Genomic DNA, 27,568 nt, shown 5'->3' with positions numbered 1-27,568 from the left:
TCTTGTATCTTATTTCTGAAGATTCACAATACCAACATGTCAAGTCTGATAATCTGATTACTCCCTCAATTATTCTACCATATATTCATGTATTTTCAAGTACTTCTAACTGGAGACAAAGCAGAATACAGACAGCAATGCAAAATAGTTTAAACATTATTTTAAGTAACCAACTAATTCATTTATAAATCAGGAAGAAAATAAAACAAAGTAAATCAAGAAATTTGCATTATGAATTATATTTTTAACATGAACATTTGCAGTTCATGAATGCAAAAGATCCAAATTCATTATTGTTCAATAAAAATTATCCTTATTAATACTTGCAAATTATCTATAGCACATCTAGATAACACCTTAAAGACATCATTTTTTACTTTATTTCTTTTTGTACTATGTTGGTCAGTAGGACACTCAAGAAAGAGAAAAACAAGTCAGTACAACCATTAGTTTATGCTAGTAACAGGGAGACTAACTGCTTAGAGAAGCAAGAGATGAATAAACCTGGCAAATAAGCAAGTTTGCTGCTTCACAATGCTTTTACACAACATTATCATTAATTACTTTGAAAATGCTTAATCATACGTGAGCCTGCAAGGAAGCATAACCACATAACCAGAGGCTGGGCAAATACACAAATTTGTACCCACATACAAAGGCACTGAAAAAACAATTTGGAAAGGAAGATTATTTTACCATCAACTATCTTTCCAATCTATGCATCCAGGTAGAAATTGTCAGAACTGCAGAAAGAACCAATAGGACAATTCACAGAGTGTCTTGCTGCTATGATTTTATAATGAAGAACAATAAAAGCTATCAATCATCCAGTCGCAAATGAACTCAAAGGAGATACAATGACTAGAAAGGAGAGACCCCAGAAAGCACATACACCTCAGGACACAAACTGCTACAGATTTCTGTCTAGTTTGTCAACATTCCATATAATTCCAGCTATAACATTAAGGTATGATTAGCTCAGTGTTTTTATGCTGCTGCTCTGATATGACAGAATTAACATAGTACCTCTATGTTACCAGTATCTGAAGTCATTATGACTAAGGCAAAGAGACTTTACTTAGCGAGTCAATAGTTCAATCTTTCTGACTGAATTTAGGTGAACTGTTAACCAAAGTTCAAAACTTGGTGTTGGAAGCTACCAGTTAGAAATGTTTCTGTCTTGCACAAATACTTCCTAAGACCTCTGTGAATTCAACTAGTTTGGTATCTTCAGCTTTCCAGTTCAGTGTTAAGGTGCCAAGCAATTGCCTCTAAGCCCTGCTTTCTGCTCATCTTACCCTGTTCAGCTCCTGTTTCACAAATCTGCTAGGCTATATCAGCTCACTTCTGCCCAGCTTCTCCGCCCTTCAACATTTCCAGTAACCTTCAGCTTTACATGACTCGTTCTTCACATGCACAGACGTAGAAATAAATTGCATGTTTATCACTGCACATTTAAAAATAAATGCACGTATATCACCTGTCTTGGCTCAAAATAATCTTAAACTCTCTTTTCTAACTGCTAATAATATTAACAAAGTGTGTCAGGGAGGAATCAAGTAATAGCAATCAGCCTTAGCACAGCATTCATGGTCTCAGTTAATACAGCAAGTCTTTCATTCCGGATTATTTTCAACATCTGCAGTACTATCAGCTGGTAACTTCCTTGCCAAAAAATTATGAAGAGGTCATCCAAGTTTGAGACTGTTTCAATGTTGCACAGGCACCAGCTAATATAGAGAATCAGAGAATCATATAATGGTTGGGGTTGGAAGGGACCTTAAAGACCCTTGAGTTCCAACCCACCTGCCGTGGGGGGGCGACTCATAAAAAGTCCAGCCCCATGTCTCCTGTAGGCCCCCTTTAGGTACTAAAAGCCCAGTATAAGGTCTCCCCGGAGCCTTCTCTTCTCCAGGCTGAACAACCCCAACTCTCTCAGCCTGTCTTCATCGTAGAGCTGCTCCAGCCCTCTGATTGTTTTTGTGGCCCTCCTCTGGACTCGCTCCAACAGGTCCATGTCCTTCTTTTGTTGGGGACACCAAAGCTGGACACAGTACTCCAGGTGGGGTCTCACCACAGCAGAGTAGAGGAGCAGAATCACCTCCCTTGACCTGCTGGCCACACTTCTTTTGATGCAGCCGACGATGCAATTGGCTTTCTGGGCTGTAAGATCACATTGCTAGGTGGTATTGAGCTTCTCATCCACCAACACCCCCAAGTCCTTCTCCTCAGGGCTGCTTTCCATCCATTCTCTGCCCAACCTGTATTTGTGCCTGGGATTGCTGTGACCCAGGCACAGGACCTTGCACTTGGCCTGGGTGAACTTCAAGAGCTTCACACAGGCCCACTTCTCAAGCCTGTCCGGGTCCCTCTGGATAGCATCTCCTCCCTCCAGTGTGTCAACCATGCCACACGGCTTGGTGTCATCGGCAAACTTGCTGAGGGTGCACTCAATCCCATTGTCCATGTTGCTGACAAAGATGTTAAACAGCACTGGTCTCAGTACTGACCCCTGAGGAACGCTACTCATCACTGGCTTCCACTCGGACATTGAGTTGTTGACCGCAACCCCTTGAGTGCGGACAGAGCAAGAAGAAGCCACAGAGCAAGTTACAGGATGCAAAACGAAATAAAAGGATTATGCTGCACTTTAGTAACCATCCCAGCAGCTTCAGATGGTAGTGCTGGCAGCCTCTGAGGTAGTTAAGAGTGGAAGAAGCACCTACATCATTTTAAGACTATATGAGCACAGATTTTTTTCAGGAAGAAAACGAAAGAATCCAAGTAAAATTGGATTGTTGTCCTTGTAAGAAATATTACTATGTATAACATACCTTCACAGAGGAAAAAAATTAAATTATGCCCTGATTTTGGTTTAATAAATGTATATAGGTATTAATTTAATTAACACGCAATTTCTTCACAGTCATTTTAGAATAGCTCTGGAAGGTAAAACAAGATTACTGAATCTTAATTAAAAATAAAAATCCAAATGAACTGCAGCAGCATAATCAATACAAATTACATTATTTAAATTAAGTAAAATTTAATTAAAGACATTCACGTTAAATTTATTCTCTTTGGATTCAAAGCTTTTCCAATTCAAACTGCTTTGTAACAATTTTATAAGCAGCACAGCAGTCAATAAAATTTCACATTATTTTAAATTAGCCATTATGTACTAGACACATAATTTTTATGAAACAAAATACTGTCATATGTTGGAGCTTAGTGACAAAGCCAGAGGAAGAAAAATCCACTTCACTCTCCAGGCTGATTCTGTACAAATGCACTACACTATCACTGCCCACTTGATTATGGCGACCCATGTTGCACAAAGCAACTGGATGGTTCTATTGAAGTTGCCACCTCTCCTCTCTTGCAAGACAAGTGCTTGGCGAGTATACAGGAGAAGAGCTGTCTCACAGAAAATGTGAATCTGCCTAAAAAAATACATGTAGAATCTCTCATAAAAGTTGCAGACCCAAAAAGTTGCAGGAGAACCACTGGCAGTCATTATTAACACTAAAATCCTGTCTGAAATTAAATTTAAAAATTGCTTGCTTTTTAGAGGTGCTGAATTATGCTAGCGGTCAATAGGACCTGAATGTGCTTAGCATCTTCCAGAAGTCAGAAATAAAAAAGTTTGGTTAGCAGTAGAAGCTTGTCAAAATACATTTATGCCAAAGTAACTTTAAAAAAAATTAAAAATAAAAATAAAATCACTCTTGCATTACAAAGTTAGCATTTAATTTATCCAGGTCAAAAATACTGCAAGAACAGATTTTCTGATATATTTCCATATTCTACCCCACATAAAGACATGAAATTCAAGAGCATAACATTTTTTGAAACTTTTCTTCATCTAAATAAGCCCTCTGAAAAAATTTTAATTGTTCCCCAACTAAAGCAAAGACCTCATAATTTTGAACATCAAATTCAAGAACTGCAATGTTTATAAGATCTAGGGGCAGCTTCTTTTAAGGAGTCTGACAGACTAGGTCTACAAGATCAAGCAACTAATCAACAAGTTTGTCAACACCACAAAAGGAAAGAGGGGAAAACCCTTCTTAAGTCTGCAGGGACGTTCCGGTCACAGCCACAAGAGGACCGTGGAAGATTTTACTCTTTTCCAGGCAGAAATAATAGAGCTATATAACCAGACCCTATAATAAGGAAGAAAAATTGGAAGATTTAAGAAGAGACTGACATAGTCTGAAGAACATATAGAATGTCATTCTAAGATGATAAGCAAAGATAAAATACACATCTTCGAACTCTCCGTTATAATAAACAGGAAATGCTCCCTAGGTTCTAATATGTACCAATAGTTTAAAAAAAAGGAATTATAATGTCTGGAATGTATGCCTCAGGGTGTTTCTGATATGTTTCTAAGCTTAAGAAACAGCAATTGAGATTATTTTATTTTAAAATATATATACATGTACATGCATGTGCCACACTGCCAATGGGCTAACTGCTTAAAAGTTTGCAGATCTGTTTCCCTCCTGCAGCACATGGGCTAGTGCTACCTTCCAGAGGCCAAAGATTTGCAGTACACACTGGTAAAGATTAGAAAATTTTTCTTAGATTATTCCTTTCAGCGATTTGACCACCAGAAACTGATAAATATTATTAATAAGCTTCCATCTTTTTATTCTTACAGACCTGTTTCACATATCTGCTAGGCTATATAAGCTCATTTGTACTAAAAGTAACACCTACACTTTATTTGGCCTGGTGTAGTTACCCCAGGATGTGGGTATATCATTTATTCTTCTTCACTCATACAAGCCTTCTCTACTGCTCAGACTAAGTCAAGGATTTTGAGTTGTGTGGTTACATTTACAGTGTTTTCTTTCAGATGAAAGAAGTAAAGAAGCCATATGTGCTTCACATCTATGATACTGCTAATCAACCCTTCTTCATTTTTGCATAAAATTTCACAGACCCTCAGAAAAATGGAGAGAAAATTGCAACTATGTGCTTATCTCCACAGTAAGTACGGCCTGAGCCAAACAGGGTAAACTAGAGAGTCTAGTACCAACTGCAGAAGTGATTCACCTGCAGTAGAGGTGAATTGTGTAGAAGGCCCCAGTAAAAGATTCATAGGTTAACTGAGTAAAAGTCATCTTCATACAAAGCTTCATCTCTATATACAGAAGACAAGAAAAGAAAAAGAAAGGAAAAAAACCCAAAAAACCAGAAACATTCACCTTCCACATAATGCCAGAGACCAACAGAAACTGCATGGAAGAACACCAGCAGAATGGCTGCTACTATCCTAAGACCATACTTCCTTCTTGTGGCAGCAATTTACTACAAAATCCATGAAACAGAAGTGTATCTCACTTTTCCAGCATGACTAGACCTGGTGGATATTGCCTATTAGGACTACCTAGCATTAGAATTGTCTGCTACAACTGTGGAGATATGAACTCTCTGATGGTTCAAACTCAAAGTCAAATGGTTGGGGGCGGGGGGTGGTGTGAGGGTTAGGGGAGTAGTAATCAGTTGGGGGAGTGGTTGGTTCAGGAGAAGAAAGGTTGGGGTGCAGTGTTTTTAATGGAACTGAACCCTAACACTTAAGTCATCTTTTTGCCTATTGGGATAGGTTGCCTCCCATTGTCAAAATACAAAATTATTCTAGCAAGGCTAGAGAATTTACTTCCTCTTAGAGTAGGAGAGTGCAGTTAATTTTTAGGACAAGTTTTAATTACAGAAATGGTATATAATTTTTAGGACAAGTTTTACTAATGCAAATGGTATAAATAAGAGAATACAATGATGGCTCACTTCCATTGCCTGGGTATACACTGACTCCTGAACCACTATCTGGTACCTCTGACATCTGTCTGAGCTCTAATTAGACTGGATTCATGGAGACTAGTCCTCTTCTGGCTAAACGGAGCAAGGCAAAATATCTTAAGCTATCTCAAATGGTGTTGGACACCTGTGTTTCAGCAGCTGATTCAAGCCTGCAGAGTCTATTTTGTGAACTGAGAGTCTATTTTGTGAACCTCAAACTTATGAAAATTATTTCTTAGTTCAAATTCTTCTTTCTTGAAAAACCTGGAATTAAAGTAATCTCTCTTTACAGGCTGTGACATTAATATATGGACAGAAAGGCACCTAGTAAGAATAATTTTTCCTCACTAAATCAAGGATAATTATAAACTGCATTCTGATTAAAAGTAAGGAAAGAAAAACTGTATTGATTTACTTAAAATTTCATATAAATGATATTCTGAACAGGCAAGTTCATTGTAAATTATTGACTTTTTCTATGAAAAAATTCACCTCATTGTTTGGTGAAAGCTGCTATAAAACAAAAACTCCTAAACATCCTCCAAGTATACCAATGTGGTACATTTATTACTTTGATAAATGGGACTTGCTACAATAACACTTGGGAAAAAAAAAAAACAAAAAACCACAAAAGAAAACTAGATTCCATCATTTCTACTCACTCACAGTTGCCAGAATGTATTCCAACATCTAAAAATCTTATTTTAATGAATTCTCCTCTCATTACTTCCTATTCAAAACTGCGTTTAAAAAAAAAAAAAAGAAAAAAAAGAGAGTAATCTGATAGTAGTGTTGATTTTTATGTAGTAAAGCAGTACAGCTTGCATGAGACCCCTGTGCCAGAAACATGCATACAGAACTTAAGCCACAGATTCTGCAGCATCACATTTAAAGTTATGCTAGGTACAGATGGAAAAGATTCATGAGAAACCTCACTGAACTTTAGAACCACAGAATACACTATACACCACACATAGGTAACAACAGTACTTGCACATAGCGTAGCACAGATTGTGAAAACACAAAAACACAACCATATGAAGTTTCAGATTATGAACTTACTAACAGTTGCTCTACCAAAACAGGAAGATACAATGAACAACAGAACATAATTCTCTGTCGCATTTACAGATAAAAAGATTGCTATTATTACTATCCCTTTCTACTCCTAAAATCATTACAATCCTACATTCAGTATGTCACAGTACTAGAAATAGAGAAATGTGCAAGTTATGCCCACTGGGAGACTGACAAACTTCCCATTACAGTAATAGATTTTAAAGGGGAAAATTTTAATAGCTGCTGTTCTCAGGAAATGCTGAGTTTATGATGTAAGAACCAAACAGGGGCAGTAAATGATGGCAGTGAGATTGGCAAAAATAAAAGATAAGGAACAGCTCAAGATAAAAGAAATAAACATAAAGAAAAAATAAGAGAGAACTTTCCATGACAACTATAAAGCTGAGAGTACGCCATGGCACTATGATTATGAAGTGAAATGTCAAACTGCAGAATACACAGGATTTGCTCTGAAGTGGTGTACTAAGATCAGACAGTGGTGTACTAATCAGAAATGGTAATCATGCGTGCTTCCTGAATCCTTGTAAGATTCCATTAGGAGCCAAGTCAATAAGGTGGTTAATTATGATTTCCAGCAAGTAAAAACATTAATTTGTACACCTTGAATGACGCTGATATCACTGCTGACTGGTATCAAATGTATCAACATGCAGCGTTTAAAAAAAAAAAATGTCCTTGACAGCAGTACCTAATTCAAACTAATAAACTAAGCTGACATAAGAATCACTCATGAGCTCATACACATAGCTATTTCTGACATTCAGTACTAAAACACTGCTGTAGGAGTAGCAAGATACTTTTTAGCCTAAGCCTTTAAATCATTCACCCATATTTAAAAAGAAATAAAAATAACGGGGACAATTGAGTAGAATTTTTATTTTGGTTTTTAAACAGACTGTTAATATTTTATTGTACAAAACCAACCTAAATATAATCCTCACTGAAAAAAATATTACATCAATAAATTATGAGAGGTGCTTTTGTGTGGTAAGCGTAACTTCTTCTCTGATACATTTATTTAAGACATATATATTGTCTCTCAATATATATTTCATAATAAATATATTGTTTGGATAGCATAAACTGGACATGGCTGTCCTCAAGACAATGACTCTCTTTTTACCCAAACAAAATAGGATACTAAATAACTTTTCTTCCCTTTGAAACAGTCATAACTGCTCCAGGCTTCTGCAGCACAAAAACAAAATATCTTCACAAAGGTCTCCAAACAGTCAAGCTGAAAATCTAAGCCAAAGTTTCATTTAACAGCCTGTCAGTTTTTTGATGTGAAGCTAATGAATGCAGTGGCAAACAAATCCATCAAACCTAACATCAAAACAACTGCACTTCATCCCACCAAAGGGAAAAATACAACCTGCAGGCCAGCACTTTGATCTAACCTATCCACAGAAAACATGTTTCTAAGCAGCTACCACTGAAGAATATGCATTAGTAATTACTAACTTAATTTTATGAAAGAAAGCAATAACACTTAAGTAGCCCGACTTTCAAGTAGAAAAGGTTGGTAGACTTCTCTCCTCAGGTTCTACATATCAGCAAAACAACAAAAAGCTTCCAAGCACCAACATCTGAAAACATATCACGTCTTAAAAGGAGCTGCAATACAAAGGAATCATTATAATGACTAGTAAAATCACCTAGTGTGACTCTATCCCTGATAGAAGGCAGTAAAATTTACATACATTTATACTGAGTGAAAGTCACCAAGTGGTGCCACAAAACAGACACAGTGAGCAACAACCGCAGTATTGAGAAATGCCAGTGCTTTCTCTGAAAGCTTTTGGAAGTATGGGTATCAGTTTGGGCGATGTTGAGTTGTGAGAGAGCCTGACATGAGGACTTGGAAAAGCAACAGACAGGGGAATGTAGGGATTTAAACAGTAACCAAAGGCAAATGGAAAGAAAGAAACTAAAATAATCACCCCTGCATAAAGAAGAATAAGAGAGCCCCGACAAACCTGCTCACATCACCAATCTCCTGGACATTTCCTACACAGGACATCCACCTCAGCCCAATTCACTGTTTTGTGAACTACCTTCACCAGTCAAGCTCAGGTGAGACCATGCAGTCCAGAAGCTCTGCACAAAGTCAAAGGATGTGCTTTCTAAGGGCATTCACTGTAATTAGGAACTGATTTACCAATATGTAAGTTTTCAAACATTTACAAAACAGCAGCAAAGGAAAAAAGGAATTCCAAGTAAGAAAAGAAAAACGCCTACCTGTTCACAAAAGCACAGTATCTTATTCAGAATTGAAATCTGTTTCCAGTTCTCTGTATCAAACTAGAGTGCATAAAATTCATTGATGCTATCCACCAGAATTAAAATTTGGACAGGTGAAAAACAGGACTGAGAACCCCAGGTTTGGCACCTGTAAGTGAGAGTCTTGCACTGTAGGTCTTGTATACGGGCAACATTGGCATTCATTAGAAATAACGATTACAACAGACAAAAGTATAAAATTAACAAACACAAATGATCCACAGCTTTGGAGGTGGGGGCAGAGGTTGCCCTACCCTGCAGCTAATAAACTTTAGGAATACAAGATTTTTCTCACCCCTGCAGCTAATAAACTTTAGGAATACAAGATTTTTCTCACACTACTGAAGTGTCTTTTGTCCGATTGATTCAGAAGAATTTTTATTTCATTAGACATAAAAGAATTATGTGTAAATATTTCTATTTAGCAATTCTAATACCTAAGTATCACCCCTTGTTCAGCACACAAGTTATCTACTCAGCACAAATCAAAGTAGATACCTACAGAATATACAAGCTAGTTGCCAGTGGCTAATCAGCTTTACCAACAGTAACAAAATGCACTGGAGTAAGGAAACTTGAAATACATTTCATGAAGCTACACATTTACAGCCTATTCCAATAAATGACAAAATTCACAGAAGCCTGGAGAAATATCCTATCTGCACATATTTTGTACCATTTAAATTTTTTCAAAAATAAATAGCATTCAACAAATCAAAGTTATAGGATGATGATGATGAAGAATATCTAAAGCTTAGAGTGCCTCTCACCCTCACAGAACATAGCAAACACAACTGAAGTATTTGTGAGCTGAGCACTACCCACCTTTGACTCTCTAAGTCCTGCCATTACTGTACATCAGCACTTCACCAACATCCCTCTGCACCACACCCATTTGCCAAGCATCTTCAGGAGAGCATGACTGGTTTGTTCCTTTCACCAGTATCTCATATTTCTCTTGCCGTGTGTTCTTGCCAATGGAAAAGGACAATAAAAATTACACTGTTTCTCCCCTGAATTTGGGGGACTTCTAGTATAGCTGTTATTTCACCACTTCTGCCTTTTTTTGTTTGTTTTTAATCTACTTTTTACTTCTGCTTATTTCTGTCCAAAAGCGAGAACACAGCTCAAAGCAGCAGCCGAATTGTAGCAGAGCACACACAGGAGGTGCCACCTGGTATTATTGTTTGTGTGTCACCCCCGAGTGGAAGTCTTAAACTCTGGAAAACAAGCTGGAGGTTACATCCTTGCCCTCAGGCTTCAACTATTACAGGTAGGCAGGGCACACAAATTTAAACCACGATCACAAGTTTAGCATTTTAAAAGACAAAAAATAATTTTGGGAATTTGCATACATAGTTTCTGCTTTACCAAAGTTTACAATACTGAGCCTCTAAATGATCTCCAATTTAACATTTGCAATGGATTTCTCAGAACCTTTAACATCATCTCATTTCATGCAGGAAAGCAGTATCGTCACACAGACTGAATATTTACTACGACTTTAATGGAAATCTTTCCCTGTTTTTTTTTTCCAAAATTAATGAAGAATGAATATTGACTGTACTTCAGGATGTTTTCTTTTTCTAATAGAGTAATCCAGCTGTAAGCAATTAGAAACTACTCTGTAAAAATAAAAGTGTTCCTGTAGGAAGGCCAATAATCAGCCATCAGTATATAATATTCTCTAAGAAGAATACAGACACAAACTGACCTAGATATTGCTATATTTTGCTGATGCAGGCAATTTCTGCAGTACAATAAAGGGGGACCAATATTTACTTCAATTAGAATTCTTGTACATAGCACATACAGAAAGAAAACACATAAGTTAAGACATCAGTACCCTGAAGAATGATAAATGAGAATGCAAGATTGTGTGGTGGCTTTTTTCTCCTAAATGAAATTACCAGAGCTGCAAATAAAATTTACTAAAATAGCTAAAATATTAGTAATATTCTTTGAGCACACAGACTTCTTACTTTTTTAATTAATACTTTCAGGAAGTTTCCTGAGGTCATGATAAAACTAATCATAGCTATCCTTATGTTTTTCTAGAGAAACGCCATAATCAAAAAAACATAATCAAGAGTACCCAGTTTGCAGTAACTCTATAACTTGTGTGTGCTTTCAAAGTGTCATATAATTACAATTTAAGAACAGATAACCAGTTATAATACTTTCTTCATTTGACTTATTTACCCTGTTTGTAAGGCATAAACAACTATAAGTATTATGAAGAATTATTTTACCATCTTTCCAGTAGTTCCTCTCTTCTTACACACTTTCATTAAAAAATATTTTAAAAAATACTACTATTTGCACTTCCTAGTATGTTCTTTTTCATTTAAAAAGACTAGAGAAATACTTTAATTCTCATTCCTGTGTTAATAAGTCATAAAAAATAAGCAAGTAATATTAAGCATTTTGTCTATTTGCCAAATAAACTGGAATACACATTTGACAATGGCATCTAGGATTTCTCCATAGAGAGGGACTATTCATTATTGCTTCAGCAGCCACTTTGAAACACTTAAATTCAACTGCAGACACCACAGAACTACTTTACTTTCTTACACTCTATGTGCACAACACTGATCCTACGTGCAATAACCACAGAGCACAGAATTCAATGTCCTAAAATGAAAGTTTTATCCATATGCTAGAGAATTTTGACTAAATAAAATGGTACTTAGAATGTATAAACCAAGACTTCCTAGCCAAAAATTCAGAATTTCAGAACCGCTTTTGGAGTGGTGTAAAGGAATAAAATTTCATTAGCTTTAAAAATTATCTTCAAACTCTGCAGAATTTTAAATGTGACATTGAGTTTATAGTCCAATACAATAATTGAGAGGCATGCTGGAGGCATAAAATATTTAATAGATTGTACTGAGGCAGCTGCACACCAAATGGCAGACTATTTTTTTAAAACATAAGAAATATGATGCCCGTACACCGAAAGGGATGTAGCTGCAGGTATCACTACCTCAGCTTTGCTATATTCAGAGATAAAGTTTGCTATTCTTGAAGTTCAGTGGAATCAATTTTAGAGCCGCAGCACATTCATACCTGTTAAAATCCAGGACCTGTCACAATTAACTCATGTGTCTATGCTCACATTCCTCCTAACTTTGTTTCACTTTATTATCTATAGAAATTCCAAGCTGTCAAACATTTGTTTTTTTTTTTTAATTAACTTTACAGTCAACATGTAATCTGTTGGCTATTAAAAATATGACTTTCCCATTAAAGATAAAGACCAGCCTGAACAGGTTAGATGCATACTGATGTCTTCAGTACTTTCACTACTGTTAGTGTATGCATACAGAACACATCGAAAAAAAATAGTTAAAAAATTTTTCCCTTTAAAGCACATTCAGTCTCATTAACTATAACCATCCTAGAACCATAAATTTCCACTATTTGAGAACTGTCTCATGACAGTCTTCCAGTCCCAAGCATTTAATGAGCATTGACTATCATTACTTAATTTTTAAACCTGCACATCTCATTTTGCCCTTTATTCCATGTCAGCTTATCAGCATTAAGCAAAACACTATTGAAAAGGGTTTTTTCAGTAACGAAAAAGTCAATGCGGAGAATGCCTCTGACTTAAACATTCTGTGCAACATACTAACCAAGGCTTCCAAAAGCCATAATTCTGAGAAAAATAACAGAATACTGAAAAACAGTAACAAACTTCCGCTGAACAAATTGCACTTTCTTGATTTGGTGTATTTACTTACATGCTGTATATGAAAATAAGCAAAAACATCTATGCTATGTAACAAAATTTCAGTTTAAAATATCTTCAGAAAAACAGACCTCATTTTAAAACCTGAAAATACCTACTCTGAGTTCACAGTTTCTTTATTATCTTGTATCCCAAGATATTCCATGACATTAAAGATGAGAAAAGTGGAACTTGTTTCTTTAAACTTTGTTTACATTTTAATTACTTATGTTTCTTTCCAGGTATCAAAATTCCTGGTTTAAATGAAGTGCTTTCACAAACAGTAAAATTTAGAGGAGGTTTAAGAGCAGAAGTCAGTTGTCTTCACATATACTGACCTCAGTAAATGTAGCTTCAACTTAAAAATATCCATAAATAGAACTGGTTGTGAAGAACAATATATACAGTAAGCTGCAAATAAAACTCACTACTAAGAGGAATCCAGATTGCTCAAAGTATAATACCCACTAGGAAAAAGCCAACTATAAATAAAATTTCAATAGCAGCATAAGGTACTACCTGATCTAATAGTTCTCCCTTTCTCATTGGATTCCATAGATTGTCACAAAGAAATAACCACAGGAAAGATCTTCTTATGCATCAGTTTTCTGCAGTATGACTCACCAACTTTGCTGCTTTTCCATAATCAATCCACCGGATGGTGGCAAAGTTTGTTGACTCTGCACAGTTAAAACCATGGTTAAATCCTGCATGGTATCCATATGGGAAAGTAATGATAAATTCTCCTGCCTCTTGTGTAACCTGTAGCATAAAAACAAACAAAAAACAAATCCTCAAAGTGACACACAGTACAAAAGTAGTTCTGTTACTAAGCAGTGAAAACTGTATTTGTCTTTGCAACTACCTAGAAAGAGAGAATTTTTTTCTCCTTGCACAAAGTTGTGAGTTAATGCAAGCAGAATGGTATACTTCAGACAATGCTCTTTACTATAAAATACATAGCTACACATATTACTTTACAAATTCAGAAACTACTTTCAAAAAACTAATCTTGGAACACAGGTAGTAAAGCCTGGAAAAGACAGCACAAAGAATACATCAATCTTCCTGACTGAGAGGAAGCAGAGACAGGCTGGACTAAATTCTCACAATTATCATCCCTAAATACTAGTACAAGTCAATTGTTGAAGAAATTATTCTGTCCAGCACCCTGAAGATGTTTCTCTGGAGTGGCACAGAACTTTTCCTGGAAAGACTGCAGAGAGATCTTATTCTCACCCTTCTCTCCCATACTCACCCATTTCAAAAAACTGGGGTTTGAAGACCCATGACTGAGGGTCTGATTTGCCTTTTAAGTCACTTACTGTTGATGATCAAGTATCAAGGAGGAGAAACTCTAGGTTAATGAGCCTTAGCAGTTAAATAAAACAATGTTGTTCATCCCAAAGCAAGACACTGGATACATTTAGGTCCTCTCAGGCAGTATCTTTAAATCATTTTGGACAGGAAAGGAGGAAGAAGAATTAACGACAATTGCCCTGCACCAATTCTTGAGCCTCACAGCTACTAACACCAAGGGGATTTTTACATTGGAAATGCCATGGAGAATGTCTCAATGTAAAGCCATTAAAACATCACTTTAGATATTACATCAAATTTTAATCTGCCCCTGTCCTTCCCCTCTTTCTCTTTAAGTAGAATTTAAGAGAGCAAAATTCTGATACTATTGACAACCAGAATTCCAAATACTTAAAGGACAAGCGGCCTGGAAGGAGATTCTCAGAGAGGAAAAACTTGACGACAGTTAAGCTCTGACATTGCTTTAGAGAATAAGCAAGGGTAATTCCAAAGGACTGATCTGTTCTTTATAAGTACAGTAAAAAGCAAAAAAAAAAAAAAAAAAAAAAGTGTGCTCAGGCCACTGACTCACTGACTCAACAAGAAATTATAGAAAGCAGAAAAAGAAAGAAAAAGAAAAAACAACTACTAAAAAAATTATTGCCATAGTAATATTTTGTATAGCCAAAAAGAAACCAAATTCCTAGCAGTTATCAAAATGGGATATCAGATATAAAAGGATTCTAGAGTAAATTAATAAAAAAAAATAGCCTAAGGTAAACAAATCACTGGTAAGGATATTCTCTTTCAAGAGAGACATCTCATCTTCCTGTACGTGGATGGAATGCTGCTCTGCTCTAGATGTGAAGAAAAGAAGAGACTGTACTTCTTGTCAGTCACTAATATTCTCTCTACTCAGAGACAGTTTTAATCTCTGAAAGTCAGACCACCAAAGGCTGTATCAAGGATAGGCTAGTCAGACTACAAATCTGTTTTCTGAAGTATCTGAAAAGAGTTAATCAATAAACTAGAAGATTCGGAAGTAAAGAGTTAAAAGAGATTCCCCATACTCTGTTTGATAAGCCTTTTCACACGAAACACATCAGACAGCAGGCCCACTAAAAGCAAACAGATAATTTAAATGAAGCAAATCTGAGCAATGACTGATGACCATTCAATAAGATGCATTTGCTGATTACAGGAAAATAAGGGGACTTCATACCGATTAGAAAGGCTGTTTTCATTGTGTGGCAAGGCTTTGCATATGCAATACAGTAAGAAAAACTGTTAGGACAAATATGACTCTTTTTAGGGAAATACACTTATGAATTGAAATCGCAAAAAAGGAGAGTTAAATTTTAATCACTAAAATTAACACTCACAACTCCAAATACTTTTCTTATTAATATGCCATTTTCTTATAAAATCTCAGCCTTTTGCTGGCATAGTTGTCTTATATTCAGTTTCCACTTTTAGAATCCTCCTTTTTCCTCCCTCAAAATTCTCATCTTACACTTTTACAAATACTTTGTGTGCTTCTTTTTTTTCTTAATGCAAGAATAAATACACAGGGATAGCACTTCAAGATGTATGTTTCTGACTGTATTGTAGGATGAAGGAAGAGAGGAAAACAAGAAAAATATATATTTACCTAATAAAGCTAAAAAATAAAATTGGACATTGCATTTTGCATTTGCTCTTTGCAAGGTTAATTTTTTGTGGGTTCACATTTAGTGTATACATGCAAAAGCACATACAGGTGCATATATTATAACTGCTACTGTAGGACTCAAACAATCGCTGTGGGAATGTTTAAGAAAGATTATTCTCAGTGCTAACAATTGTGAAATTTATCTCAATACACCCTCCCACTGCTGACAGTTTAGCAGGTGTTCTATTGCAACAAGCAGCAGTTCAGCTGCCACCTGGTAGGCGTAGGCTGACTTATCAGCATGCAGCACATTTCCACTTCTATCACTTTGAGACATGAGAGATCACAGCCTGGTTCTCTCTATTCACTTTCTCACTGAATCCCATTAATTACAATTACACTTGGGTACAGTCTGCTTCCTCCCATTACTAGGTGACAGAACCAAACTTAAATATTTAACTATTTCTAGCACTTTTTTTTTTCCTTTTTTTCTTTAATTAGAATACAGGAATAATCAAGACACTGAAATAAGAACATCAGCTCCCTTACCCACCTCAAATGTGTGGTACCGAAAACAAATATGCTGGCATTCTGCACTATGCTACTTTAAACTCCAACCACTGAAAATTACACTGTTCACAGAGTAATGTTCTGTAAATCCAAAACGATAAATCTAGTTATAAAACCTTCCAGTTTGGAAGGTTTCATCTGACACTTCATGACAAAGCACAAGGCTATGAAAGAAATCAGTATTTACGTATAAATTACAAAAACAAACTCAGCAACTACATTTCCATATAATAATATATCATTCAGAAAACAAACTACTTCTTATATGAATATAATTTATTCAAAAAAGCTTGCTTTCCACAGCAGGCAGTATAATTCTAAACGCCTACATTTCTTCAATTTTATACATATATTGACTTAAGCATGGAAAGTGAAGTGATATTTCAAAACACATACAACAAATCAGTGGCTTCCTCCCACCTAAATGTCTACCTCACTCAGTTTCCTTAACAGTAAAGCTGTATTTCTGACAAGCTTCTTCTTATCAAGTAACCTTCTAAAATTTGCTTCCACTCAGTCTTACTAAAAGCATGTCATATAATTGGCAGAATCAGTTACTGCTGTTTTACTAGTAGTAGTGCTATTGGTAATTATTGTAGACACCGATTATTGAAGTGTAGGCATTGATTACTGGTATGCAGATACCTGCATAATTTTTATTTTGCTGCAAAATACTATTTTCAGGAGAGATCAAGAACATCTTGAACTGTTGATAAATTTCTGTTGTAAAACCTGTTTAAAGACATTCTCTCCAGTTACATTTCCTTCTTCAATAATTGATTCATGTCAGATGGCAGTTCTTCAGCTACAAAGTACAGTATGTCGTAATACTATCCTATAAATTCTGAGGTTATAAGTTTTTATATTCATTCACTTGAAATATTTTGTTTGTTGCAATATTGTATTTTTCAACACACTTGTGTTGTTTTAGCTGCGATAGAATCAAATTTCTTCATAGCAGCTTTATGGGGCTATGTTTTGGATTTGCGCTGCAAACAATATTGGTAACACTGGGATGTTTTAGTTCTTGCTGAGCAGGACCTAGACAGTGTCAATGCCTTTTCTGCTTCTCACGCTGCCCTGACAGCGAGGAGGCTGGGAGGGAACAAGAAGTTGGGAGGGGACATAACCATGACAGCTGACCCCACTGGACCAAAGGGATATCCCATACTGTATGACATCGTGCTCAGCATATGAAACTAGAGCGGGGTGGGAGAGAAGGAAGGAGGGGAATGTTTGAAGTTCCCAAATAACCATTACGTGTAATACAGCCCTGCTTTCCTGGAGATGACTGAATCCCTGCCTGCCGATGGGAAGGAGTGAATTCCTTGTGATTTGCTTGCATGCACAGATTTTGCTTTACCTATTAAACTGCCTTTTATCTCAAACCATGAGTTTTCTCACTTTTATCCTTCCAATTCTCTCCCGCATCACACAGGGCGGGGAGAGAGCGAGCAGCTGTGTGGGGCTCAGCTGCCTGCCAGGATTAAACCATGATAATACTGTACTTGAAAAGACTCACTTAAATATTATTTCTATGGACTACATTTCATACTGTTACAAAAACGTCAACTAAAACAGAGAGAAAGCACTGCATTATCCTATATACTACACTGGGGAGCATGATAAGCTAAGTTTGCATGCACAAGTCCACACGATATCAATAAATAAACACGGCATACCCTAAAACAGAAACCACAGTGAAAAACAAGGAGTGTGGTGAGGACAATTTACAGGCCTACATTGCAGCAGGAATAGATTGAGAAAAAGTATATATTGCCTGGTTCTTCTGAACACTTTAAAACAGTCTGCACAGTGGGAAATCAAGAATCATAACCCATTAATGATCAAAGGCTTTTAAAAAACTCACTATAACATAAACAGATGTTCACGCAGGGGACCTTCTGAATGAAGCTCTACTCCTCTGAGTAGGCCTACAAAGCTCTTGAATTTAGAAATTTAGAATTTGCAAAAAATTCAGGATATAATATACATATATATAAAGAAAAAGCAATGCAGTAGGAATGCTTTTATTAGCTGGCAGCTATAGGAAGTTTGAAGTGGAAAACAAAAAAAGGTAGAAAGAAACTGAATACGTCAGATGTTTTTGGAAACACCTATGACTGAAATTCATCCACAAAGAAGAAAGCCAGTTATTCTTCCTGCTTTCTGTTTATATAACATTCTTATCAAGTGTCCAGTCTGCCACTACCTAGCAGCACAAAATAATCATTCACTCTTTTTTTAATATGTTACAGGTTTTAAAATACACTTTAAACTAAAAAACAGTTCTTTTGGTTTTATTCCACCTGAAACTTTTAAAATCATAATACTGATAAAGGTACATTTCATTGCGTGAGAAAATACAATATACAGATAATACAGATATGAAACATTTATTTTAAAATATTAGGTATATAACTTACATTAACACAACTAGTTAATAAGTGTTTCAGTCAACAGAAAATCACATGCAAGCTTGCATGGAAATAAAATAGAAACTTTTAGATAAAGATTATGATGGTTAGAAGTGTTTTCTGCTAGAAAATTCCAAGCTAAACCATGTAAAAGTCCTAATAGTACAAGCATTCGTTTTCATTTTTTCATGGAGTCAGTGCCTAAAAAAATAAAAATTCTAATTTTGCCTCAACTTTACTATAAAGAGTCCTTATAGTAAACACAATCTAATTCAATGCATGAATGTGTAGTTTAAAAATAAACACTAATGTACCTTGTCAAAAGGAATTCCATACTTTTTCAATATTGATGGAGAAATCAGAGTCATCTTGTGGCGAAGAAAAGCATCACATCCTTGAGAACTGCTTGGGAAGAACCCTAATAAGGCAAAAAAATCTTTTATTTATCTTTTATTTTAAACAAGCAGGAATTTTTTGTAATATTTTACAATACATAATACTGTTCAAACTTGTTCTAGAATTTTGTCATGTCTTTGCTAGGATCCGAGAGCTTTGTATAAAAATCAAATGCCCCTCCTAAATTTTTCAACTGATTTTCAGGGGCGGGGAGGGAGGGAGATTGCAGGGGGTTGGGACTCTTTAAATATTTATTTAAATTTAAAATAAATTTGGACCTGTAAATTGAGGTGTACTTTTTTTACCCTTTCGAGAAATATTTTATTGTTTGGGGATTTATTTATTTTTTTTCATTAACATTCATTCTGCAACCCCTGCAGACAGGAAAAATCAACTGTAGTATATACATTTAAAAGGATTCCACAAGGACTAGGTTTACCTGGCACTTCCAGACCATCTATACAATAAACAAATACAACTTTCTATCTGTTAAAGACTAGAAAGTATGGCTACTTTCACAGAGGTATCTGGTACAACTGAAAACAGTTGGGGGTTTTTTGCTTCTTTATATCCTGTCTTGATTCCTATAAACAAAGATTGCTTTCCATATTTCAACTTTCATGATTATTTGTGTACCACCCCACAAACTCTGCTTAGTCCATTAAAACATAAAGGAAGAACAGATGATTTTTATGTCTTTAAACTAGTGTAGCATAATTAGCTTGAGTCTACTGTAAAAAAAAAAAAAAAGTTTATGATCACGACACTGGGTAAAAAAAGATTCTCCAAAATCATTTTCATTTGCACTGTAAATATAGGTAAAATTCATTATAAAGAAAATCCAAATATAAAGCCATTTAAAAATGATGTCTTTTGGGGGATCAAGGAAATCATACATAATCCTATTCTTCTATGTAGGAGAGCTACCTAAGAAATAAGGACAGAAATTGAAGTGAAGCAACAGAATTAAAAAGAAGTATATTTTACTAATTATCTTGCACAGCAACTTGATACTGGAGAAGACACAATGCCAGTTCTTCATGATGAAAAAATTCTCCTTAATAATGGCATTAATACTGATTCAGAAAAAATACTTTTGATTCATTTATGAATGATATTTTATGCCTGCAGAACACACACAAAAAATATCTTTTAGAGAGGTCCAGATTGACAGGTTATCTAGGATTATTCAAGGTTTAAATGTTTGTCCTCAGCAAATATATTAACCAAGAACACAACTCAGTTGTTCTGAAAACTGAATTGTAACTGGTTTTCCGAAAAAGCCTGCTAACTGCATGGAAGAAGTAAGAAGAGGTCACCTAAGAAAAGTACAGGAAAAAAAAAAATAACAAAAATGACTATAGACAAATGATAGAAAAACAGGCACAAACTTGAACATAAGAAGTTCCATCTAAACATGAGGAGGAACTTCTTTACTTTGAGGGTGGCAGAGCACCAGAACAAGCTGCCCAGAGAGGTGGTGGAGTTTCCGTCTCTGAGACATTCAAAACCCGCCCAGACATGTTCCTGCGTAACCTGCTCTAGGTGGACCTGCTCTGGCAGGGGGGTTGGACTAGATGATCTCCAGAGTTCCCTTTCAACCCAATATCATTCTGTGATTCTTTATGGACACAGAATTAGCCACAGGACATTCACATAGTAAAAGGGCTTTCTGTCATCCCTTTACTTTGTTTGCGCAAGTTGTTGTACACAAGAGATTTGCAGTCAGCGGCTCAATGTCCAAGTGGCAACCAATGACACGTGGCGTTCCTCAGGTGCCAGTTCTGGGACCAGTGCTGTTCAGTATCTTTGTCAGAGACAGGGACAGTGGGATTGAGTGCACCCTCAGCAAGTTTGCCGATGACACCAAGCTGTGTGGCACAGTTGACACACTGGAGGGAAGGGATGCCATGCCAGGGACCCCAAGGTCCTGCACTCGGGTTACAGCAGTCCCAAGCACAAATACAAACTGGGCAGAGAATGGATGGAAAGCAGCCCTGAGGAGAAGGACTTGGGAGTGTTGGTGGATGAGAAGCTCAACATCTGCCAGCAATGTGAGCTTGCAGCCCAGAAAGCCAATTGCATCGTCGGCTGCATCAAAAGAAGTGTGGCCAGCAGGTCAAGGGAGGTGATTCTGCTCCTCTACTCTGCTGTGGTGAGACCCCACCTGGAGTACTGTGTCCAGCTTTGGTGTCCCCAACAAAAGAAGGACATGGACCTGTTGGAGCGAGTCCAGAGGAGGGCCACAAAAACAATCAGAGAGCTGGAGCAGCTCTACGATGAGGACAGGCTGAGAAAGTTGGGGTTGTTCAGCCTGGAGAAGAGAAGGCTCCGGGGAGAACTTATAGCAGCTTTCCAGTACCTAAAGTGCGCCTACAGGAAAGAAAGGGATTTTTTACAAGGGCATGTAGTGATAGGATGAGGGGTAATGGCTCCAAACTGGAAGAGGGCAGATTTAGATTAGACATTAGGAAGAAATTTTTCACTATGAGCATGGTGATGCGCTGGAACAGGTTGCCCAGAGAAGTTGTGGATGCCCCATCCCCAGTAGTGGTCAAGACCATGCTGGATGGGGCTTTAAGTAACCTGGTCTACATGCAAAGTGCTCCTGGCAGGGGGGTTGGAACTAGATGATCTTTAAGGTCCTCTCTTACCTAAACCATTCTATGATTCTATACATCACATAAATGTTAGTTTGTCATTCACAGAAGCAGTTTTATTCTTGGAGCAACATGCTCATTACTTGATTTAAAAACAAAAAATCCCTTTCAGTCAATTAACCATCTAAATATTTTTAATGACTAGGAAAAAGTCACTTGTGCTGATCAACTCTACTAAGATGCCCTGAGATCAAATTTCACTCAAATTTATTGTTCTCTCTTGTTTCTCCCCACCAACAGGCAAAGAATTCTTTACTCTCTCTTGAAATTGCAAATAATGTTATAATGTACGTTTCAAAAAGTAGTACTTGGTATGTACAGTTTTATCATACACATTTGGCTCCACTGATTAAAAGACAGTTAAAAGAAACTAGCCCACAATTTGAACTGTTCTGGCAAAATTAATGCCTATAACGTTATGATACCAATCACAACTTGGAATACACAATTTCAAGAAATCTCAGTCCTGAGCAGCATAATAATAGAAATATAGTGGAACATACTGTTAAAAAAGTGACTGAAAGTGATATTTGAGACTTAAGAAATAACCGGTATGAAAAGTAGCAAAAACCTTGATTTCTAAAAGCAGGGCGAGTTTGACTAAGTTGTTTTCCCCAAGAAAACAAGTTTTGTACCAGATTCAGCTACTGCAATCTGCTTGATTAGTTCAATACATAATGATAAAAAGCAAATGATGGGCAGATATCCAAAACTTAAGTTGTACCACTACAGCTTCAAGAGATCAGAAACAGTTGTGACAACTCCAACCAGAAGGCAAGCTTGTTGCTGAATTCTAAGAAAGCTGCAAACAAAACAGAACAGCAGAACACAACATGCTCAAAATCCATTATGAGAAATTTACTGGAAAACATTTGCTATGGTTACAGAGCCCTCCCAGTGAAATCAAAGCACAATCTACATGTTCTGTACCACTATAAAATGTCTTTTGACTCTGTCAGATAAAGTCTACACTTACACACACTCAAATTTTCCAGTCACATTCACCTCATTTTCTCAAAAGCACTCCCCTTCAATGAACAAGGCAAGAAAGGAAGGTAGCATTTCCTCATTACGAGACTGTTTATAGAAGGTCTTTTGTTCTGCCCAGGGTAAAGGTGAGGTCACACAGGCTTTTATTTCAGGAAAGAAAATCCCTGTGGGAGAACTGGTTAGCAGATGTAAAAAACCAATGAACAGAGGTCATCGCTTTAGAAACTTCACAAGACTTACAAATCCATTAAACGCAGGCCAACTCAAGACATGCCTGCAACACACCAGAACCATTGTCAAATACCAATGTGATGTTAAAATTAATCCTGGATATTTAGTGAAATCCCACATCCAAAGGAAAAAATGCCGAAATCTATCTAAAATGTAACTACCATTCACATTCTGTAGTACATTCATGCTTTTATGAGACATTTGAAATCTTCATTTAATCCATTAACACTAATCCATTAACTCTAAATCAGTTCTACACAAGCAGGCATTTTGTGGGAATTTGCGTGCAACCCCAGTTTCTCGGATGATCTCTTAAGATGTGGCAGACCTCTTCTACACCTCTTCTCAGTACTTCTATTTAGCCATCTGCACCCTACCTAATCTTGGAAATGGTTCCACAGAACACAAGACGACAATTCATAGCAATTACTTCGCAGGGGCCAATCAGGGTGAATCAGGGTGCAACAGAATCAGGTTGCTCATTGATTTAGATCCATGAGAAAAAGACCATCCAGTTGAAAATTCTCCAACGCATGATTTAAAGAAACACTGACATACTCAACACCTAGAGCAGAATTAGAACCGTCTACAAGGTAAAGACGTGACTCAGCACTTGGTGGCCAAATGTTTGGACATAAGCATTGCTACCTGGAAGGCCCTTTTTTCCTTTTTTCATCCTGACAGTATCATTCCAAGTATCATACACAGCTCATTATTAGATGACCACGTCACATCACAACTATCACTCACACAAACTGAAGTGGGTTGGGTTCCATTCCCTGGTTGATTAGCATTTTCACGGTATTTGGAACGCCCCTTTATGGTACCAAGAACGTATCCATACTGTTTTTAATCGAACTGTTCAGCTACAATATTACACGGACAAACTACAACACTATTCTGCAAGTAACTCCATTTATTTGAATAGGGCAATTGGCTATGTATTACCTTGTATGATCAAAGGTTTCACAATTCAGCTGATAATAAAGTCAGTATTTAAGCACACATACATAAAAATGATATTCGTAGGGAACTTTCAAATCAAATTCTGACCAGTCAGTGAATGAGGCTAGACTTCCTACCTTTTTCTACACTTTCACATACGAGTCTTCACCTGAAATTTTATAGTAAAGGTGCTTTATTTCTAGTTTATTAATATTAAATGAAAATATAAGTATAAAACTTGAGAATATAAATATAAATATTTTAAACTTATAAGAAAGAGAACATCCTGAAATGGAAATACCTTTAATGTAATTAAAAATAATCCCAATTAATGCAATTAAACTCAAAGTTACAGTAATTTTTTACTTATGTATGTCTTCATTTAAAGGACTTAGAACATACAAAATATTCATCATAATTCACTGATCAGCACTCTTGGAACACAAGCAGAGATGAAAGAAGAACTGAGTTTTCTAGTCATTTTTATTTTTAGATTTTACTTTGGTAGGTATAAATACAAACGTCATATAGTGTATTTAAATTAATTTGCAATTATTTGAACTGATTTGATTTAACTTTCTGTATTGCACATAAAAGAAATTAGGAGGATGAGTTTGCATACCAACAGTCCTCACAAAGAAGCAGTGGCAATTTGTATGCTATACAAAGCACATAGTATAAAAGCCACAAAAGAAGCAAGTGATGTGAAATATGAGTGTTATGCCCAGATGAATATGTTACAGCCTTAAGTTTATTCTCTTAGATGCAACTTTCCTAATTTGACTCATATAACTATCAGTTGAGATAAAGTTCAATTCTTCAGCTGCTCAAGTTTTCAGATTCAAGAACCTTAGAAGTTACGCAAATTCTACATCAAGTTTTATTTCACGATTTGCACTTGTTTTTATACATAATAGGTAATGACTTCTGCATAAAATGAATTAATTAATACTATTCACCATAGAAAGCTCTTTGTAACATCCCTACGTACTTACAATATATTAAACTTTACTTGAGTTTCTTCTTTAACATAATTGAGCACCACAGAGAGATGTCATCTCCTCTCTAAAAAGTTTCTGCAATTAAATGATCTATTAAACGATCTTGAAAATCCTTCAAACTGTCATTTCTGATTCGCCACTCTGTTTCTATTCTCTTCATTTTCTAACCCATATTGTGAAAGAAAAAATTCTTAAGAATACCATGGTATTGCAGATTAACATAACAAGTATAAAAATTGCAGTTAACAGCTCACTTGAGATTTTTATTACATTTATGTCTACATAAAATTGAAAAAAATCTACATAAATGAGAAAACAGCTGAAGGGCAAAATCAAACTGTTGTCTTTATTAGATGCAAGTCTAATGGGTTTCAGATAAAATATTTGTAGGTGGAACAGTCAATCAAGATTTCAACGGAAAGCAAAAATGAAGCAAAAATGGAAAACATCCTAGCTTTCCTTTAATTTTATGTATCAACTGCTGCCTTGACTTAAACAACCTGACACATTTAATACATTATTTTATTAATTTAATTATTTAGGAGCATTTGATTAATTCAGTAGGCATCTGGTCATCAGAGCTAACCTTCTTGAATAAAATACTTTTCTTCAGAGATTGCATTCATGCAAAAATTATGATTAAAAATATTTTAATACACATTTAATTAAGCATGATGGTCTCATTTACACTACATTTTATTAATGTTTACTATTATGTGAATTGTAGTGATGCAGCGTACTTTACATTTTCATTTTTTAAGGTATCTTAGTGTAAAACAGACTGTATTTTAGCAGGCAGCAGTTGCAAATTAGACCACAGAGGTTTTATCCCCCACAGCATGGAAATAATCAGAAATTGTAGTTTCCAAAAAAAATAAAATAAAATATCATAAAATAAAAATTTGTAAGTCAAACCAAGCATTAGGTCCATCACCTTTACTCTTAAGGACTACAGCATCATCTTCTATGTTCTATTCTAAGCTATTAGCTGGACCGTAAATATCATGAAAACAACCTACTCACAAAAAAATACTGCAGAAGACATTAAAGTCAAACACTAAAAAACTTTGGAAATGTCAGAGATGGTTGTCTGTGAAACTAACTCAGCTATCTTAGATTGCTGTTCCAATAAAAATGTCTGTATGAGTATGCAGTTTTCCCAAAGAAATCCAGTTTCATTCACTGAATATAATGGAATAAAACAACTATTTGAAATTTGTTGAGTATCTGTTGAGTATCTGATTCTGTGTTTTATTTGCTATTTACTGTTCAAAATATGGGTTGAAATTAAAATTATTAAGTTTGGTCACACGTATGATTCATCAAGGAAAGTAGTTTTCCAGTCGCCACGGAGATCTTTGTCACTTGTACTAACAATTAATAGCAATAATAGACAACTGACTTCCTTGCAGATGTGCACAGACCAAGGCTGAGTGATGTGCCTGGGCAACTTCTTTTAATCTAGTGATCAGTACAGATGAAGGAACTGGGTTCCTGTTCCCAGCTGTAGAAAAGCATGTACACATGTGCCAGCATACCTCAAGACAGATCCCTTTCTGTCCCAGCTTCTTTCAGCAGTTCTGGACCTAAGAACCATTACGCTAGGCGAGACTGAAGTTTTAAGTCCCATTTCACCTATTGTCCAAATATGACTGGCATTCAGACACTAAGACCCTGTTCACCCAGTATAACCTATTGGCTTCTGACAAACAGTGGCTTTGGAGACTTCCATTTCTCCACATGCTTTATGTCCCATTCCTTTTACTGTATTAGGCTACCATTATCAGCAATAAGAGGCCTGAACACCTTCAGGCCACAGTTTTCTAATACAGCACTTTCTTAAAGTATGCAAACTTACATTCATTGACTTCAAAACCTCCCATGTAGCAAAGCATGTATGTCCAAAAGTTGCCTTCCTTCTGAATTGTACAGGTTACATTCAATATCTGGGGAAATTAGGGTATGTCAAATAAAAATCTGAAGGTTTTTTTTTTTTTGCCTGCAGCAAACAATACCATGCCTCAATGCCACTTAATGTTTAGAAACTAGCGAATAAGTTTTGCTGAAACTGCCTATTCTCTTCCTTCACACACAAAAAAAAAAAAAAAAGTTCAATAGACACTCACTACAGAACATTTAAACCCAAATCGTATTAAGATGCTACACAACTATAATCAATCAATATGAAATCTATAATATATGTCAGAGTAGCCATACTGCATGAAATGAAAAGTCTATCTACCCAAAGGTCTTGTTCTCAGCAAATGTCAAAAGTGTTTAAATACAGCATGAAATCTTTGCTTCCTCTGGGTAATCTATTACCAACAAATTGCTGCTTCAAGACTTCCAAAGCCACATGCAGTTCCTATGCTCCTCTAACAGATTTCTTTGCCAGTCTTGTCCAGTCTCTCCCTGAATCCATGCAAAATTTTAGAATTCACAATGGACGGTGAGGCATTCATACTGTGAAAGGAACTACCTCCTTCTGTTTGTTTTGAACC

At 36.1% G+C, this 27,568-nt stretch overlaps 1 protein-coding gene across 1 annotated transcript in view; it reads right to left on the bottom strand.

The window, feature by feature from the left end:
• Positions 1 to 27,568, bottom strand: part of KDM4C (lysine demethylase 4C) — a 261,718-nt gene that overhangs the window by 186,406 nt on the left and 47,744 nt on the right. Inside the window, exons 7-8 of the mRNA XM_074166872.1 lie at positions 19,159 to 19,262; positions 13,532 to 13,669 (exon numbers count right to left, since the gene is read on the bottom strand). Of these exons, the coding sequence (XP_074022973.1) occupies positions 13,532 to 13,669; positions 19,159 to 19,262 (242 nt within the window). The remainder of the gene's footprint in view (positions 1 to 13,531; positions 13,670 to 19,158; positions 19,263 to 27,568) is intronic.

The sequence above is a fragment of the Numenius arquata genome, chromosome Z (assembly GCF_964106895.1).
Source record: "Numenius arquata chromosome Z, bNumArq3.hap1.1, whole genome shotgun sequence".
Classification (NCBI taxonomy): Eukaryota; Metazoa; Chordata; class Aves; order Charadriiformes; family Scolopacidae; genus Numenius; species Numenius arquata.
The sequence above is the reverse complement of the archived record's forward strand: the minus strand, read 5'-3'. Positions and strand labels throughout refer to the sequence as shown.